At 55.3% G+C, this 15,316-nt stretch overlaps 1 protein-coding gene across 4 annotated transcripts in view; it reads left to right on the top strand.

Moving 5' to 3' along the window:
- Positions 1 to 6,594, top strand: part of IQGAP3 (IQ motif containing GTPase activating protein 3) — a 36,322-nt gene extending 29,728 nt beyond the window's left edge. For 2 of the 4 annotated variants that reach the window (XM_045784089.2, XM_045784091.2), the window contains 6 exons: positions 439 to 526; positions 1,234 to 1,446; positions 2,066 to 2,232; positions 2,510 to 2,614; positions 2,976 to 3,084; positions 3,940 to 6,594. In XM_045784089.2, coding sequence (XP_045640045.2) covers positions 439 to 526; positions 1,234 to 1,446; positions 2,066 to 2,232; positions 2,510 to 2,614; positions 2,976 to 3,084; positions 3,940 to 4,053 — 796 coding nt within the window. In that variant the 3' untranslated portion in view covers positions 4,054 to 6,594. The remainder of the gene's footprint in view (positions 1 to 438; positions 527 to 1,233; positions 1,447 to 2,065; positions 2,233 to 2,509; positions 2,615 to 2,975; positions 3,085 to 3,939) is intronic. The other 2 variants (XM_045784090.2, XM_087855207.1) reach the window with 2 other exon arrangements.
- Positions 6,595 to 15,316: the final 8,722 nt, after the last annotated feature.

Here is a 15,316-nt window from a genome sequence, read left to right as displayed (position 1 = left end):
ACGCCATTAGGGCAGTCCCCTCCCCTCACGCATTTACCCAGTAAACCAGTGAGCCGGGTGGTCAGCTTTGTCTTGCCACTGAAGGCCTTCTAGCAGGGTGGGGCCAGGTGAGAACACAGCCAGAGCCACCAGGAGGAAGGTGGCCGTCAGCAGAAGGGATGTCGGAGCTGGGGAAGGTCTCCCAGAGGAGGAAGCGCGTCCTTCAGCCCAAGGACTCCGACGACAGCCTGTGGGACTGTCGGTGGAGGGCAGGGGTGAGGCAACACGGTGTGTGTACACTGAGATCCCTCAGCCCGCCTTGGCGTCTCCTTCCTTGCTCACTCTCCAGACCTCCCAAGCGTCCCTGGCAGCCATGACGCAGGGCAGGGTCCACTCCCTTTCAGCTACTGGCCAGCCCCATAATCCAGACCCTTCCCTGTCCCTCCCCTCCTCCTGCAGCACCAAGCAGATGCTGGCCGACATCATGCAGTTCCAGCCTGGAGACTCCCTGGAGGAGATACTGTCCCTCCCCGTATCCAGAGAGCAGGTGCGTGGCCAGGTTGCTCACCAGTCCAGTGTATGCATCCCCCCAGCTTACCAGCATTGCCCGTTCCTTCCCCTGGCCCCACCCACAGCCCACCACAAGCAGACAGCTGTGCTTACCGGAAACAGCCCTGGGGCTCCACCTGCATTCCTGTCCTCCGCACCCTGCCCCCCCGCCCCCGCAACAAGCGTGAGCTCTGCAGGGACCCAGCCCGGGACAACCGTGCTGGGCACTGCGGGCGGCCGAGCAGCAGTCTGTGCAGCTGCCGTGGAGAGCGCTGGAGGGCTGGCACCGGCTGGGGAGCAGTCCGGGAGGCCTGGAGGCAGGAGAAAGTAGTGAGTGGGTGGAGGTCCCGTTGGGCCAGCAGCGGGAAGGACTAAGCCACCAGGGCTTCCCAGGGAAAAGGTGAGGACAGCCGGCAGGTAGAGGCTTGTCCCTAGACACAGGACAAAGGAGAGGAGCTCCCCCCGATACCCTGGCAGGTGGCTGCCATCGTGCGACCACAAGGTTTTGTGCTGTGGCTTCCGACCAGGTCCCCCTGTGCTGACCCACAGGCCCCTCTGTGTCTGTGATGCTGTTCTTCCCCAAGGCACCCGCTTCGCCTGCCCCCACCCCCACCCCCCGAAGCTGGGGTCCGCCCCGGGGACGGGGTGGAGGCGGAGCAGAATGGCAGAGCCTGCTCCATCTCGCCAGCTCTTCTGTTCCCCCAGGAAGTGGCCCATAAGCGGCTGACGTGCCAGCGCCAGGCCTGTGAGAGCCAGACCCCGGAGCCCCTGCGCCGGCACCGCTCACTGACCGCGCACGCCCTCCTGCCACTGGCAGACAAGCGACGGCGAGTCCTGCGGAACCTGCGCCGGCTGGAGGGCCTGGGGCTGGTCAGTGCCCGCGACGGCTACCAGGCGCTGGTGGACGGACTGGCCAAGGTAGCGACCCGGGGCTGGCGTCCGTGGGCATGCGCGCAGGAGTGTGGGGGGTGGGGGCGTGGCTCTGGGGGTGGGCATGGGTGCACAGGCAGGCAGGTGGGGGCGTGTGCAGGTGTGCCAGCGCAGTGGGGTGTGGAGGCGGGACTCAGGGGGCCCGCGTGGGTGTGGGTACACAGACAGGTGTGGGGGGTGCACGGCAGGCTGGGGGCGGGTGTGTCAGGGCGGGGCAGGGGTGGGCGCACAGGGACCTCGAAGGCAGGCCTCTCCCTGGCAATTGTCCACCCAAAATTGTCACCAGCAGGGAGAAGCCAACAGGCCTCCACAGGGTCCTTTCTGGAGGGAAGGTCTCAGGCAGGGGCCTGTTCTTGCAACACTCTTCCTAAAGAGCAAGGAGCCTTGAGACAGTTACTCCTCAGTGCAGGCCAGGCCCCGACACTGTCCCTTGAGGGTTGGAGATGGAGTCCTTGAGCTTGTCCTCCTCCCAGGAGAAGCAGCTGTGAAATCGGCCTCTTCCTGCTTTTCCTGAAGACGCTCCCCGGGCGTGCGCGGGCTTGCTCAGGGCCTGAGGCTCTCCTGTCAGAGGGGCCAGCTCACCCCTGCCTTGGTCCCCTGACCCCAGGACATCCGCAACCAGCGTAGGCAGCGGCAGCGGCGGAAGGCAGAGCTGGGCAAGCTGCGGGCCACACTCCAGGGCCTGGACGCCAAGATGGCCTTCTACCAGGAGCAGGACGACTACTACAGCCAGTACATCCGGACCTGCCTGGGCCACCTGGACCCCCGCTCCAGGTAGGTGCACGTACTCCCAAGGCTCCCTGGGACCTCTCAGCCCCACCCATGGGACCTTTGCCCCACTCCACCAGCTTTGAAAGGGATCCGTCCCAGGACAGCACGGCCCCTGTCTGAGCGTGGCCTTCAGCCTCTCACGGAGCCTCAGGCTCAGGTGCAGCCCTTGTCCTCCACGAGGGAGGGTCCTCGGGCTCTGATTCCCTTCCTGTAGACACGGAGGCTTAGTGTGTTTGGTGTTGAAGATGTCTTAGACGAATTCTCTGCGGCCTTTCTGAAGCAGGAATTCTGGGAAAGGGAAGAAGCAGCCGTCGCTCCGTTACACGGCCGCCCAGCTCCTGGAGAAGGGTGTCCTGGTGGAGATTGACCATCTTCCCACCTCTCAGTATGTGTCATGCCCCTGCTGTGCCAGAGGGACGAGGGGCCGTGGGGATGCTGGGGAGACGGGATGCCTCCAGGCAGAAAGCTGAGGCCAGTGCACATGGCCCAGCACAGTCTGAGACAGCCCACGGCAGGGGACACTGGGACGCCTCCTGGAGGAGTGGACAGCTGATAAGGGCGGGTAGATGGCAGATACGCGGCGTGGTGAGCAGGCAAGACAGGCCGCCATGGCCGCGGGCACGCCGAGGGTAATTCTGGGCTCAGTGACCCACAGTGCTGTCTGGCCGAGCCTCAGGAAGTGGAGGAACAGGGCTGGGTCCTGGAAGGAGGCACGGAGTCCCCATTTCAAATCCTGTCCCTGACAGCTTCAGAAACGTGATCTTTGACATCACCCCTGGAGACGAGGCAGGAAAGTTCGAAGTAAACGCCAAGTTCCTGGGTGTGGACATGGAGCGGTTTCAGCTTCACTACCAGGTGAGGGGCCTTCCGTGGGCCCGCAAGCCGCCAATGGGGCCCGGGTGCTGACCCGAGCACGGTAGGCCCTCGTCCTTTCCCTAGGCCTCAGGGGACACCAGCTCCACTCCCCACCTAGTCGGTATTCTCTGTTCCTGAACAGAAGGGCGAGGGTCTCCCAGCCCAAGCCCCTCCGTCCCCAGGCCCTGACAGACCCCAGTGCCAAGCAGCAGGCTGCGCCGAGGGCTGGTGATGTCAGAGCCGGACCAGCACTCGAAGCCCCAGCCCGTGCCCTTGACTGCGCACGCTCCCCCCCACGGCGGTCCCCCAATTTTACAGGCTCTGAGGCTGACACAGAGGAAGCTGGCCTGTAACAGGCCAGCGTTCAGGAAGCGGTGTTTTTTTTTTTTAAGATTTTATTTATTTGAGAGGAGAGAGAGAGCGCATGTACATGCATCAGCGGGGTGAGGGGGAGAGGGGGCAGAGGGAGAGGGAGATGCAGGCTCCCTACCGAGCAGTGAACCCGCCGCGGGGCTTGAGCCCAGGGCCCAGAGATCATGACCTGAGCCCAAGGCAGACACTTAACCAACTGAGCCACCCAGGCAACCCGGGAAGTAGTGATTTTAAACCCCAATTTTTTGGTTCTGCTCTTCGGCCTTTTGGACAAGAAAACAGATTTCAAGCCCTCCTTGTGCTTGAGTTGACGTTTGGTTAAGTCGCTGTCCTCTCTTGGTTTTGGCGTCCTCCTCTGTGAAGTGGGGTCTCGGTGGCCAGTGCCACTGGATGAGTGCGTGAGGCTCCAGGGTGAGAGCGTTCTGGAGACTGGCTGGGCGCCACCCGCCGCCTCACCCCTGCCTGCCCCTGCCCTCTCCCCAGGACCTCCTGCAGCTCCAGTACGAAGGTGTAGCGGTAATGAAACTCTTCAACAAGGCCAAGGTCAACGTCAACCTTCTCATCTTCCTCCTCAACAAGAAACTTCTGCGGCAGTGACAGAGGCAGTGGGCTCCCCGAGGCCCTCCTACCCTGCTCGCTGCTTGTCTCCACACTCGCCACTCCTTGCTGCAGACCCCGAGGGCGCAGGATGGGGCTGAGCTCCGGGAGTCCCTCCCCTCCCCCAGCTGGGAAGAGCTTGCCCACCTGGCCACAGGTAGGGTGTCCAGCTAATGGGAGCCTCGCCCCAGAGTCTGGCTGTGTGGCTAAGAATCCCCCCGTCTCCCACCAGTAGGGCGTGAAGCGGGGGCCTGCCCTTTGGCTGGGAAGGCTGGTGCTCTCGTGTCTGCTGCTGCCCTCCAGTGGTCACCCCAGCATGACACGTGCTGCAAGCGCGACTTCCCTCCGCCTCCCTTCTCCCTGCACACGCCCAAGCCAGGGCCAGGCGCCCTCTCCCTCCTCCCGCTGGCAGTGGGTGCTCCGGCCCCCGCTGTCCTCGGGCCGCTGTGCTGCTGAGACGCCACACGCCCTCCAGCCTCTGCTCCTCAATCCCGGGACAGGCGGCAATGCTGGCCTCGGTGGCGGCTTGGTCAGGATGACCCCGTCAACCTCAGATCTCATTGCCTTGCGGATGGTCTGTTTGGTCTGTCGGCCCCTCGGGTATTTATTCTCCCCCAGCACGCACCTCGCGTCACTCTGCGGCTTTCATCATGGTTTTCATCCTTGTACCTTCTTGAGCTCAGAGTTGTCGTTTCCCATAAGCACACTAACAGTCCTGCCAGCGCCTCACGGCGTGTGCATCAGGCACCTTGGGTCAGGGCCAGGAAGGGTCCCCTGCGCGCTGAAGATTCAGTCGGTCCACTTCCTACGGTACAGGGAGCGTCTCTCCCCCTCCGGACTCTGGCCTGAGAGTCAGCTCTCTTCTGCGCAGTTTCAGTCCTTGTGCCTTCTTGTCCCCACATCCACCCGATTTCCTGTCCCTCTGCCCCTGATGGCATTTGAATAAAAGCAGCTATCACCCCACCTCTGCTCTTAACCCTTGGCTTTATTTCGTGCAGAGCAGGCCCCCAAGTTCTGGGACAGCTGCTCCCTGAGCACGCAGGGGTGTCCTCCCTGCAGCCCCTGCGCCCGCCTGCCTCCCACATGGGCCACTCTGCCTGCCTGCGCTCGACGCTTCCCGAGATGTGGCCTGTCCACCTATGTCCGCTCCCCCAGGGGACAGAGACGAGGAAGGAATTTAGGTTTCGATGCACAGTGGCTGCACTCCGAAGACTAAAGCTGAGAGGAGAACCCAGTCCGAGTTCCGCCCTCCCTGCCCTGCCCTCATTTCCAGCAGGTGCTCCCCCCGCCTGGGCGACACCAGAGGTGCTCTCACCGCAGCTCCTTACTGTACCGTAGCTTCTGCACTCTGATCAAAATCCCCTTTCCGGGGTGCCCGGGTGGCGCAGTCGTTAAGTGTCTGCCTTCGGCTCAGGGCGTGATCCTGGCGTTCTGGGATCGAGCCCTGCATCAGGCTCCTCCACTAGGAGCCTGCTTCTTCCTCTCCCACTCCCCCTGCTTGTGTTCCCTCTCTCGCTGGCTGTCTCTCTCTGTCAAATAAATAAATAAAATCTTTAAAAAAAAAAAAAAATCCCCTTTCCGTGACAAAAGCCCCCTCCTTTCCTCCTTGCTCTCAGGGAACAGGACAAAGTCTGGGGAGGAGGGGACGGTACAGAGACACCTGCCCTGACCTCTGAACTCCTGAGAAGCCCCTAGTGGGCACGCCCAAGTTTGCCTGGCGCAGCCTGCCTCCCTGTCACTCGGATCTGTCTCGCTGTCACATCCTCTCCTTCCCGTGACATGTCACAGCAGACTCCAAGTACGACCGTGCTCTGGGTGACAGTGACACGTAGCGCATCCAGGTTTCTACACATGATCGGTCATCACTGGAAATCTCACACTCACCAAAAGCCTCCAGCACCGTCCCTCTGTGACGCTGCCCGGTGATCGCACAGTCTCAGCCACGTACACTGCGTACTGAAACGTCACAGTAGCTACTGTCCTTGAGGGCCTGTCGTGGCTGGGGTGTTTATGTGCACTTACCCCCACTGCAACCCCACGAGGCCAAGCCGCCTCTCCTTTGTAACTGAGACCCCGAGGTTTGGGTGACCGACCAAGGCCACCACAGTGAGGGGCAGAGCAGGGCTTTAAACTTGGGCCTACCCTGTCTGAGTTGATATTCCCCCACATTTTTGCCTTTTCTGAGACAAAGATTTCCAGTTCCTTCAGCCCACGCTCTCATGCCACTCTCTCTCTCAAGCCCACTGCTCAACCCTACTGATGGTCCCTGATGAGCGTCCATTCATCAGGGTCTTCCTAACCGTCGGCAGCCAATCAGATGCGGGCACTCAGCTCCTCTGGGGGGAAGTGCAATCTCTTTGGAGGACAATTGACAACAAAAATGTATGCGCAGGTTGCCAAGACCATTTAATGGGGAAAGAATGGTCTTTCTACCAAATGTGTGTTGGGACAACTGAATATCCACATAGGGAAGAATGAAGCTGGACCCCTACCTCGCACCATATACAAACATTGAAACAGATCATAGACCAAAATGTAAGAGCCAAAACTCTTATAAAACTCTTACAAGAAAACCTAAATTTTCATGACTTCGATCAGGCAATGGTTTCTGAGGACACCAGAGACACAAACAGCAAAAACTAGATAAAGTGGACCCCATAAAATTAAAAAACTTTTGCTTCAAAGGACACCTTCAAGAAAAGTTTAAAAACCTGCAGAAAGGGAGAAGATACTTGCAAATTATCCATCTTCTATGGGACTTGCTTCTGGAATGTATAAAGAGCTCTTACAACTCAAAAAGGCAGCCCAATTAAATGGGCAAAGAATTTTAATGGCCATTGCTCAAAAAAAGACATACAAATAGCTAATAAGCACATGAAAAGATGCCCAACTTCATTAGTTATTAGCAAAATGCAAATTAGGTTTTAATAACCACTTCATCCCCCAGTAGGATGGCTAAAGTAAAACCGGTAATAACAAGGGTCGGTGAGGATGTGGAGATTATAACTTGTATTTGCCAGGCGGTTGTAAAACGGTGGAGCCACTTGGGAAAACAATTCGGCATTTCCTCAAGACGTTAAACCTATGAGCTGGCACTTCCTCTCCCAGGTGTATATCCAAGAAAATTGGAAGCATATATCCGCACAAAAGTCTGTACACACATGTGCATCAGCTGACGGACAGGTCGACAAATGGTGGTGGACCCATGCCAGTGGGATGCCGTTCAGCCACGGAAAGGGGTGCAGCAGGACGTGTGCGACAACACGGAGGAAACTTGAAAACATGCAACATGCAGGTCAGACCCACAACGTCATGTGTGTGTGATTCTGTTTATACGGACCTCCAGGATAGGCAAATCCATGGGAACAGAAAGTAGATTAGCGGTCGACGGGGTCTGGGGAAGAGGCAGAATAGAGTGACAGCGCGTGGGTGTGGGGTTTCGCTTCGGGGCGGTGGGAACGTTCTGTAATACAGTGATGGCCGCACAGCTCTGAGCACAGTAAAACCACTCCACTCTGTACCTTAAAAGGGTGAATTTTATGGCATGCAAGTTACGTTTCAAGAAAGTGGTTACTTCGGGGGCCTGGGTGCCGCTGGTTAATCGTCTGCCTTCAGCTCAGGTCATGATCCCAGGGTCCTGAGCCCACGGGGAGTCTGCTTCTCCCTCCCCCTCCACCCCTCATCCTGCGCTCGCGCGCGCGCTCTCTCTCTCTCTCTCTCTCTCTCGACCTCTCATTCTCTCTAAAATAAGTAAATAAAATCTTTTTTAAAAAAAGAAGAAAGCAAGCTGTTAGTTTTCAAACCGTGGGTGCACACACCCAGCGAGGAGGGCTTCCCAGGCGGGTCGGTGGCCGGGGGCAGAGCGCTGTGGGGTGTCTGTCGTGGGACTGTGTGCGGCAGCGGTGGTCTCAGGAGAGCGGCCCACGACGGGAACTCACGCGGCCCGTGGGAAAGAGAGCGAGGTGCGAGTGTGCCGGTGTGAAAAGCGGTCCACACTGTGTGTTGGGAATGACACACGAGAGCCGTGGCAGGGGTCACGTTTGGGGCGCAGGAACGAGGGGGCAGCTCTCTCTGCGCCGTTATTCCCGTAAGCCTGTCGCTCTCGGGGAAAGGGAAGCATGCAGGCTCCAGACCGAGGTGTGAGGCCGCGAGGCGCATTGGGCCCCTGGTCCCCACGTTGGGGCCGGCCGCTGGCAGATGCCTGGGGAAACGGAAGCCTGAGCCAGCGTGCAGGGATCTGACCCCCGACTCTAAAAATTAAAGATCGAGTTCGTATGTGATAGGTCTTTCTCATTTCATTTCTCTAATAACTCGTTTTTGTGGCGTTTCACAAAAATATCAGTCCAGGGGGCGCCTGGCGGGCTCAGCGCGGGGAGCGGGTGACTCTTGATCCCGGGGTCGTGAGCTCGAGCCCCACGCTGGGCGTGGGCCCCATTCAGACATCTGCGTATCTGCAGATCAGTCCGTCACGCGGCGGAAACTTGCTCCCGGCGGCTGGCAGCACAGGCGGTCCGCTCTGGAGCGCGCTCCCGGGCCGCCGTGGGGGAAGGAGCGCCGAGGGCTCGCCGGTCATGCTGTCTGCACAGTTTTAGGTTCTGCTGTATTCCTTCCGCCATGAAAAACATTTGTTCATGTCTTTCAAATTTCTTCAAAAACATTCACATCTATAATGGATCCCATATATTTAATGCCGTTAACATCCCCGCCAAGCTGCTGCTTTCCACTTGCGCTATGAAAGTCGGTAACGGCCATCTGCGTCCGAGAACCTTCCAGTTCTAACTTACCGCCTTAGACTAGAACGCTAGAACAAAAATAACTAGATCAACGAGCAGGAACTTCTCTTTCCTTTTTTTTAAAGTTTGTTTATTTATTTAAGTCATCTCTGCACCAACGTGGGGCTCAAACTCACAACCCTGAGATCAAGTCACGTGCTCTCCCGACGGAGCCAGCCGGGCGCCCCAAAGAGCATGAACTTTTAAAAAATTATTGGTTTTTTCCTCTCAATTATATATTCATTGTAGAAAGCTTGGGAAATATTTATAAAGCAAAAAAAGGGGTAAGAATAAATCATGATACCATTACAAAATGGTAACCAGTTGTAATGTTCTGATGTCTTTTATTCCAACAATATTTGTAATTAGAATCATGGCATGTATGTTATTTTATAACCTGTTTATTTACATGTACGTTTTAAACACTTTCCCATGTGAAATGGGATATTTCAGGGGCACCTGGCAGGCTCAGTTGGTAGAGACGCGACTCTTGATCTCAGAGTCGTGAGTTTAAGCCCCAAGTTGGGCATAGAACTTACTTTAAAAAAAAGAAAAAAATCTAGTTAGTTTATGTTTTGATAGAAGAATGCTGTGTGACCAACCCTTTGTGGCGGTCGCCTGCTGGGTCTCTTCCTCTGGGGAACCGATCCCCCCTCCCTCCACGCAACTGTGGGGTTGACGGTTAGCAGATCCGCCTCCCACCGCCCAGGACCGTGAGCTCAGGACTCCAGAGCGGCCGCTCAGACTTCCTTCCCCTGGGCCGTGGGAACTTGAATTCTGAGGGCGGCACCCAGGAAGGGAAGCCAGTGGGGGCTGAGTCACCCGCTCACAGCACCCTGCAGAGATGGCCACCAGCTTCTGGCACCGGGATCCCAGAGGGGTCAGCCTGTCATCGCCCCCAGGTCAGGTCACCCCACTCCTGACAAACCTGAATGCCACGCGGCACCTCCCAACAGCTCTCCATTCGCTGACGTTCCTGAGCCCCACGCTTTGTTGCTTAGAGATTACTTCCTGATTCGTCCTTGTACATAAATCTTTCTGTATTTCCTTGGACTCTATTTCTAAAAGGGAAGTGGCTGCATCAAAGGGTGTGTGCTTTATAAAGGACCTTTATACATGTGGCCTAGGGTCCAGAAAATCTGTTCCAATTAACAGAAAGAGGGCACAAGAGGGGAGAGAAAGGGATACACGCCTGGGGCCAGACATCCAGGGTTCCAGGGTCCAGAAAGAAGCCCAGCTTGGCTCCTGGAGATCAGCACAAATCTGCCCAGGCTGGGCCTTGCAACCCCACCCCCACCGTAGCCTTTCTGCCAGGGCAGCAGAAGGGGACTCCTTTCTCCACAAGGAACACACACATTTAAAAAAAGTATGACTTGGGGGTGGGGGTCAGACGCCTGGTTGCCTCAGTCGGTGGGACGTCTGCCTTCAGCTCAGGTCATGATCCCGGGGTCCTGGGATCGAGTCCCACATCCGGCTCCCTGCTCAGCGGGGAGCCTGCTTCTCCCTCTGCCTGCTGCTCCCCCTGCTTGTGCTCTCTCTGTGTCTCTCTTTCAAATAAATAAAATCTTTATAAATAAGTAAATAAATAAGTAAATAAAATAAAATAAAATAAAATAAAATAAAATAAAATAAAACAAAAAAGTATGGCCTGCTGATCCCAGTGTGGTAGCCTGGCTGGGACGCTGGGACAGGAGAAGAGGACATCCACAGGAAACTGGGGACTTGGAATCAAGTCTGGGCTTGACTTAATAAGAATATGTTAATACTGGTTTCTTAGTTTTGACAAACGTACCACAGAAACGCCAGGGTTAACCTGAGGGAAGCTGGGTAGCGGTTCGCGGGAACTCCCTGTACTGGGTTGTGACTTTTCCATAAATGTGAAACTATTCCAAAATTAAAAGCTTATTTAAAACTGTATTGCTGGGATTCATAGTCCTGTTAGAAGGGCACGAAAGCGCTAGGCTTACCACAACCTTGCCAGTAGCAAGTATTTTTAAAAATTCAGTCCTTTGACAAATATTTCTTTTTAATTTTTTTTTAAGATTTTATTTATTTATTTAACAGAGATGGAGACAGCCAGCGAGAGAGGGAACACAAGCAGGGGGAGTGGGAGAGGAAGCAGCAGGCTCATAGCGGAGGAGCCCGATATGGGGCTCGATCCCAGAGCACCGGAATCACGCCCTGAGCCGAAGGCAGACGCTTAACGACTGCGCCACTCAGGCGCCCCTCTTTTTAATTTTTTTAAAGATTTTATTTATTTATTTGAGAGAGAGAGAGAGAGCACGAGCAGGAGGAGGGGAGGGGAGAGAAGCAGGCTCCTTACTGAGCCGGGAGCCCGATGTGGGACCCTGGGATCATGACCTGAGCTGAAGGCAGATGCCTCACTGACTGAGTCCCCAGGCGCCCCTAGACAAATACTCCCCAAGGGCCCTCCACGTGCGGGTCCCTATCTCAGGGGCTGGGATCCATCAGGAAGTGAGGCAGACATGGACCCGCGCCCTCCTGGCGCGGACAGGGGGCAGGCAAAGACGGATACTTCTCTGTGTCAGAAGCAATACGTGCTGGGGAGAAAGGAGAGTGGGATCAGGGACAGCGGGGGTGAAGGAGAGGAAGGAGGGATGGGCTGCGATTTTCAACAGCGTGACCAGGAGAGGCTTCCCCGAGGAAAAGACATCCCAGCCCTGACCTGGAAGGAGGGGGAGTGGGAAGCCGTGTGGCTCTCTGGAGAAAGGTGTGGCGGGTAAGGTGGACGGGCACCCTGTTAACGGCCTTCTAGGTGCCCAACAAGATGGGGCAGAGGCCGGCCAACGCTCACCAAACGCCCTTGCAGTCGGGCGGGCCTAGTCGGGCCAAGGGAACTGAGTACGAGCGCAGCACGTTGCGTCCAGGCTCGGGCAACAAAAATTCCGTAGGTGGTTCCCTAGTCTTCCTGTCCCTGCTGTGGTGTCTTCTTCCGAAGGAGCCTCAGCGAGGAGCCGACAGAGCCTCTGTCAGCCCGGGTCTCAGGTTCCTCTGTGCAGCAGAGTTTCCCCTACTAACCCGTCCTGAGCTGGTAGCAGCCTGGACAGACAGCCCCAGTCCGGCACTGAGACTTTATTTTTAGTAATCTCTACACCCAACATGGGGCTCAAACTCATGACCCCAAGATCGAGTGGCGCGCTCTTCTGACTGAAGCAGCAGGGTGCCCCTGGCACTGAGACTCTTGCTCTGAGGTTTGGGGGTGCCCATCCCCGCAGCTTAGCTCCTGGCCTGATACAGAAGGAGACGGCTTCTACCACGTGAAATGAGCCGATTGTTAATTTGAAAAATACATGCATCGTTGTTTAGTTCTCATTGATTTGATGGTTAATGAATGTAGCATGTAGCAGACTGTATTCTCTAAGACGGACAGAGCACTGTCCCCCTTCCCCATGCTCTTATCGTGACAGTGGCATTCCCGCCATTGAGAGGTGACGTGGATGTCCCCCCCCCCCCGAATCTGGGCACTTCGATAATTAGTGACAGCGAGGTTACAAGACTTCTATAGCGACATCCTAAACAATGCTGGGGCGTCCGTCTGGTGCTGGTGGGGCATCTGCTCTCAGAAGCCCGCTGCCAGGCCGTGAGGACTCCCAGGTCTTGTGGAGAAGTCAGGTGTCGGTGTCCTTGCAGCACCGGCCGCCGACGCTCCCGCGGACACCTGGCCGGGTGAGGAAGCCTCTGCAGGGCCTCCTGCTGCACAAGGGGCCCTGGGGGTGAGCCGCCCTGCTGAGCTCAGCCAGGCCCAGAACCACAGTCAGAATCATCCTGTCGTTATTGCTGTTTTGAGCCATAAGTGGGTTTTTTAGATTTATGTATTAATTTTAGAGACGGAGGGGTGGGGCAGAGGGAGAGAAAGAACCTCCAGCAGACTCCCCGCTGAGCGCAGAGCCTGACACGGGCCACGTCTCATGCCCCTCAGATCGCGACCTGAGCCGAAATCCCAAGTGGCTGCATCACCAGCCGAGCCACCCAGGCGCCCCTGGAGCCACTCAGCTTTAAGGTGGTTTATTACGTAACAATACATGATTGCAAGAGGGAAGCTGAACTTCTTCACTATTTTTATGTAATACATATATTTTTAAAGATTTTATTTTTAAGTAAGCTCTACACCCAATGTGGGCTCGAACCCACAACCCTGAGATCCAGAGTCGCCGGGCGCCCCCATTTTTATCCAATACATTGAAGTCTTTTCACACCATGTTGCCACCGCCTTGACAGGGCTGCCTTTTCTCTTTCCACATGAAAGTGTGAAAACGGATCGAGGCCGTGGCTGGAGCTACCAGAGATGTCCCTGAAAGCTGACTCAGATCTATTAACAACGGGTTCTGACTATAGCTGTTCAACTAACATGCAGCAGCTGTTCAAGAAATGTTTGTTAAGGGGCGCCTGGGGGGCTCAGCTGGTTAAGCATCTGCCTTCAGCCCAGGTCATGATCCTGGAGTCCCGGGAGTCCCGGGATCAAGTCCCACATCCGGCTCCCTGCTCAGCAGGGAGTCTGCTTCTCCCTCTGACCCTCCCTGTTCTCATGCTCTCTTTCTCAAATAAATAAATAAAATCTTAAAAAAAAGAAAGAAAGAAAGAAAGAAAAGAAAGAAAGAAAGAAAGAAAGAAAGAAAGAAAGAAAGAAAGAAAGAAAGAAAGAAAGAAAGAAAGAAACGTTTGTTAAACGAACGAATAATGCTGTCCTTGGGGGCAGGGGCAGAAATGGGGGGACATTGGTCGAAGGTCACAAACTTCCAGTTAGGGGAGGAGTAAGTTCTGGGGACATAATGCACAGCGAGGTGACTGTAGTTAGCAACACTGTGTCCTACCCTTGAAAGGTGCTGAGAGTCGATCGTAAAGGTTCTCACCGCACGCACCCTCTCACAAGGTCATCCTCTGAGGTGATGGAGGGGTAATCTTTTCTCCATACATATATATACCAACTCGTTACATTGTACACCTTAAATTTCTATAATGTTACACGTCAGCTATATCTTGATAAAGTTGGAAAAATAATCATAACTCTGTCCACATTTCTGCATCTTATTTAAAATACAACCACCGTGGGGCACCCGACTGGCTCTGTTGGAAGAGTATGTGACTCGACTCGTGATCTCGCGAGACCCACAGGGGGTATAGAAATTAGTCAAAAAAGCAAACTTAAGGGGCGCCTGGGTGGCGCAGTCGTTAAGCGTCTGCCTTCGGCTCAGGGCGTGATCCTGGGGTCCTGGGATCGAGCCCCACATCAGGCTCCTCTGCTGGGAGCCTGCTTCTTCCTCTCCCACTCCCCCTGCTTGTGTTCCCTCTCTCGCTGGCTGGCTCTGTCAAATAAATAAAATCTTAAAAAAAAGGGGCACCTGGGTAGCGCAGTCGTTAAAGCGTCTGCCTTCGGCTCAGGGCGTGATCCTGGGGTCCTGAGATCGAGTCCCACATCAGGCTCCTCCGCCGGGAGCCTGCTTCTTCCTCTCCCACTCCCCCTGCTGTGTTCCCTCTCTCGCTGGCTGTCTCTCTGTCACATAAATAAATGAAATCTTTCAAAAAAAAAATCTTAAAAAAAAAGTAAACTTAAAAAAATAAAATTAAAGAGTAAATAAAATATAACCAACCTAATTAAATGTGTTCGTGAAATTCAGATGCATTTGCAATATTCTCCAGAAATACCAATCTATCAAACCTTTTATTATGAAGGGCTTACAGCAAAGTTTTGCTTGGCTTCTCTTTCTTTTTTCTTCTTTTCTGTTTCCTTTTCACTAAACAAAATAATGTGTATATCATCTCCAAGGACTCAAGTCCTACATATGAAGCCAGGTAAAGCACACCTGTACCCCATCTTTTCCACGGGGAAGCCCTGTTGTATCTTGGTGCAGATCCTTCTGGGCCTTTCTTCTATATATTTCCCTTCATGTAGACAAACTTACTGTGGCTGAAGCTTCTTTCACAGGTGGGCGTGACATTTCCTATCCCATGTGCTCTTCCAACACCTTACCGTGCCCCACCAGCGGGAGGCTCAGTGGGCCCCCTGGGCAGGCCCCATGACTGCCTCACGAGAGTGTGACAGCAATGATGTGGGGTCACTCCCAAGGCTAGGTCCTAAGAAGCATGATCGATCCCCTTTGGCTCTCCATGTAGGACACAAAACTTCTGGAGTCCCGTGCCACCTTGTAAGAACTCTGGCTACCCGGAAGCCCTCGTGCCGGAAGAGCACAAAGAGGGACCAGGGAGAGACAGGATCACAGCTTCCCTGGACCCTGCCTGTTCGAGTATTCCCAGCCGGAGTGCCAGACACGTGGGGATGCCTTCGCCCCCAACCCTGCAGCAGCCCGAGATCCTGAGTGAGAACCATTCGGCAGGACCCAATCAATCCCTGAACCCACAAGTTATTACGAGACAGTTGTTCTTCTAAGGTGCTGTGTACAGAGTTGGTCATTACACACAGACTCACACTCGCCGACCTGCTCAGGTGACCTGCTGTCGGATCGATTGCTCTG

Source organism: Ursus americanus, chromosome 2 (genome assembly GCF_024610735.1).
Source record: "Ursus americanus isolate L20-20 chromosome 2, mUrsAme1.1.p, whole genome shotgun sequence".
NCBI lineage: Eukaryota > Metazoa > Chordata > Mammalia > Carnivora > Ursidae > Ursus > Ursus americanus.
Note: the sequence above shows the minus strand (reverse complement) of the source record. Positions and strands in the feature narration are given on the sequence as shown.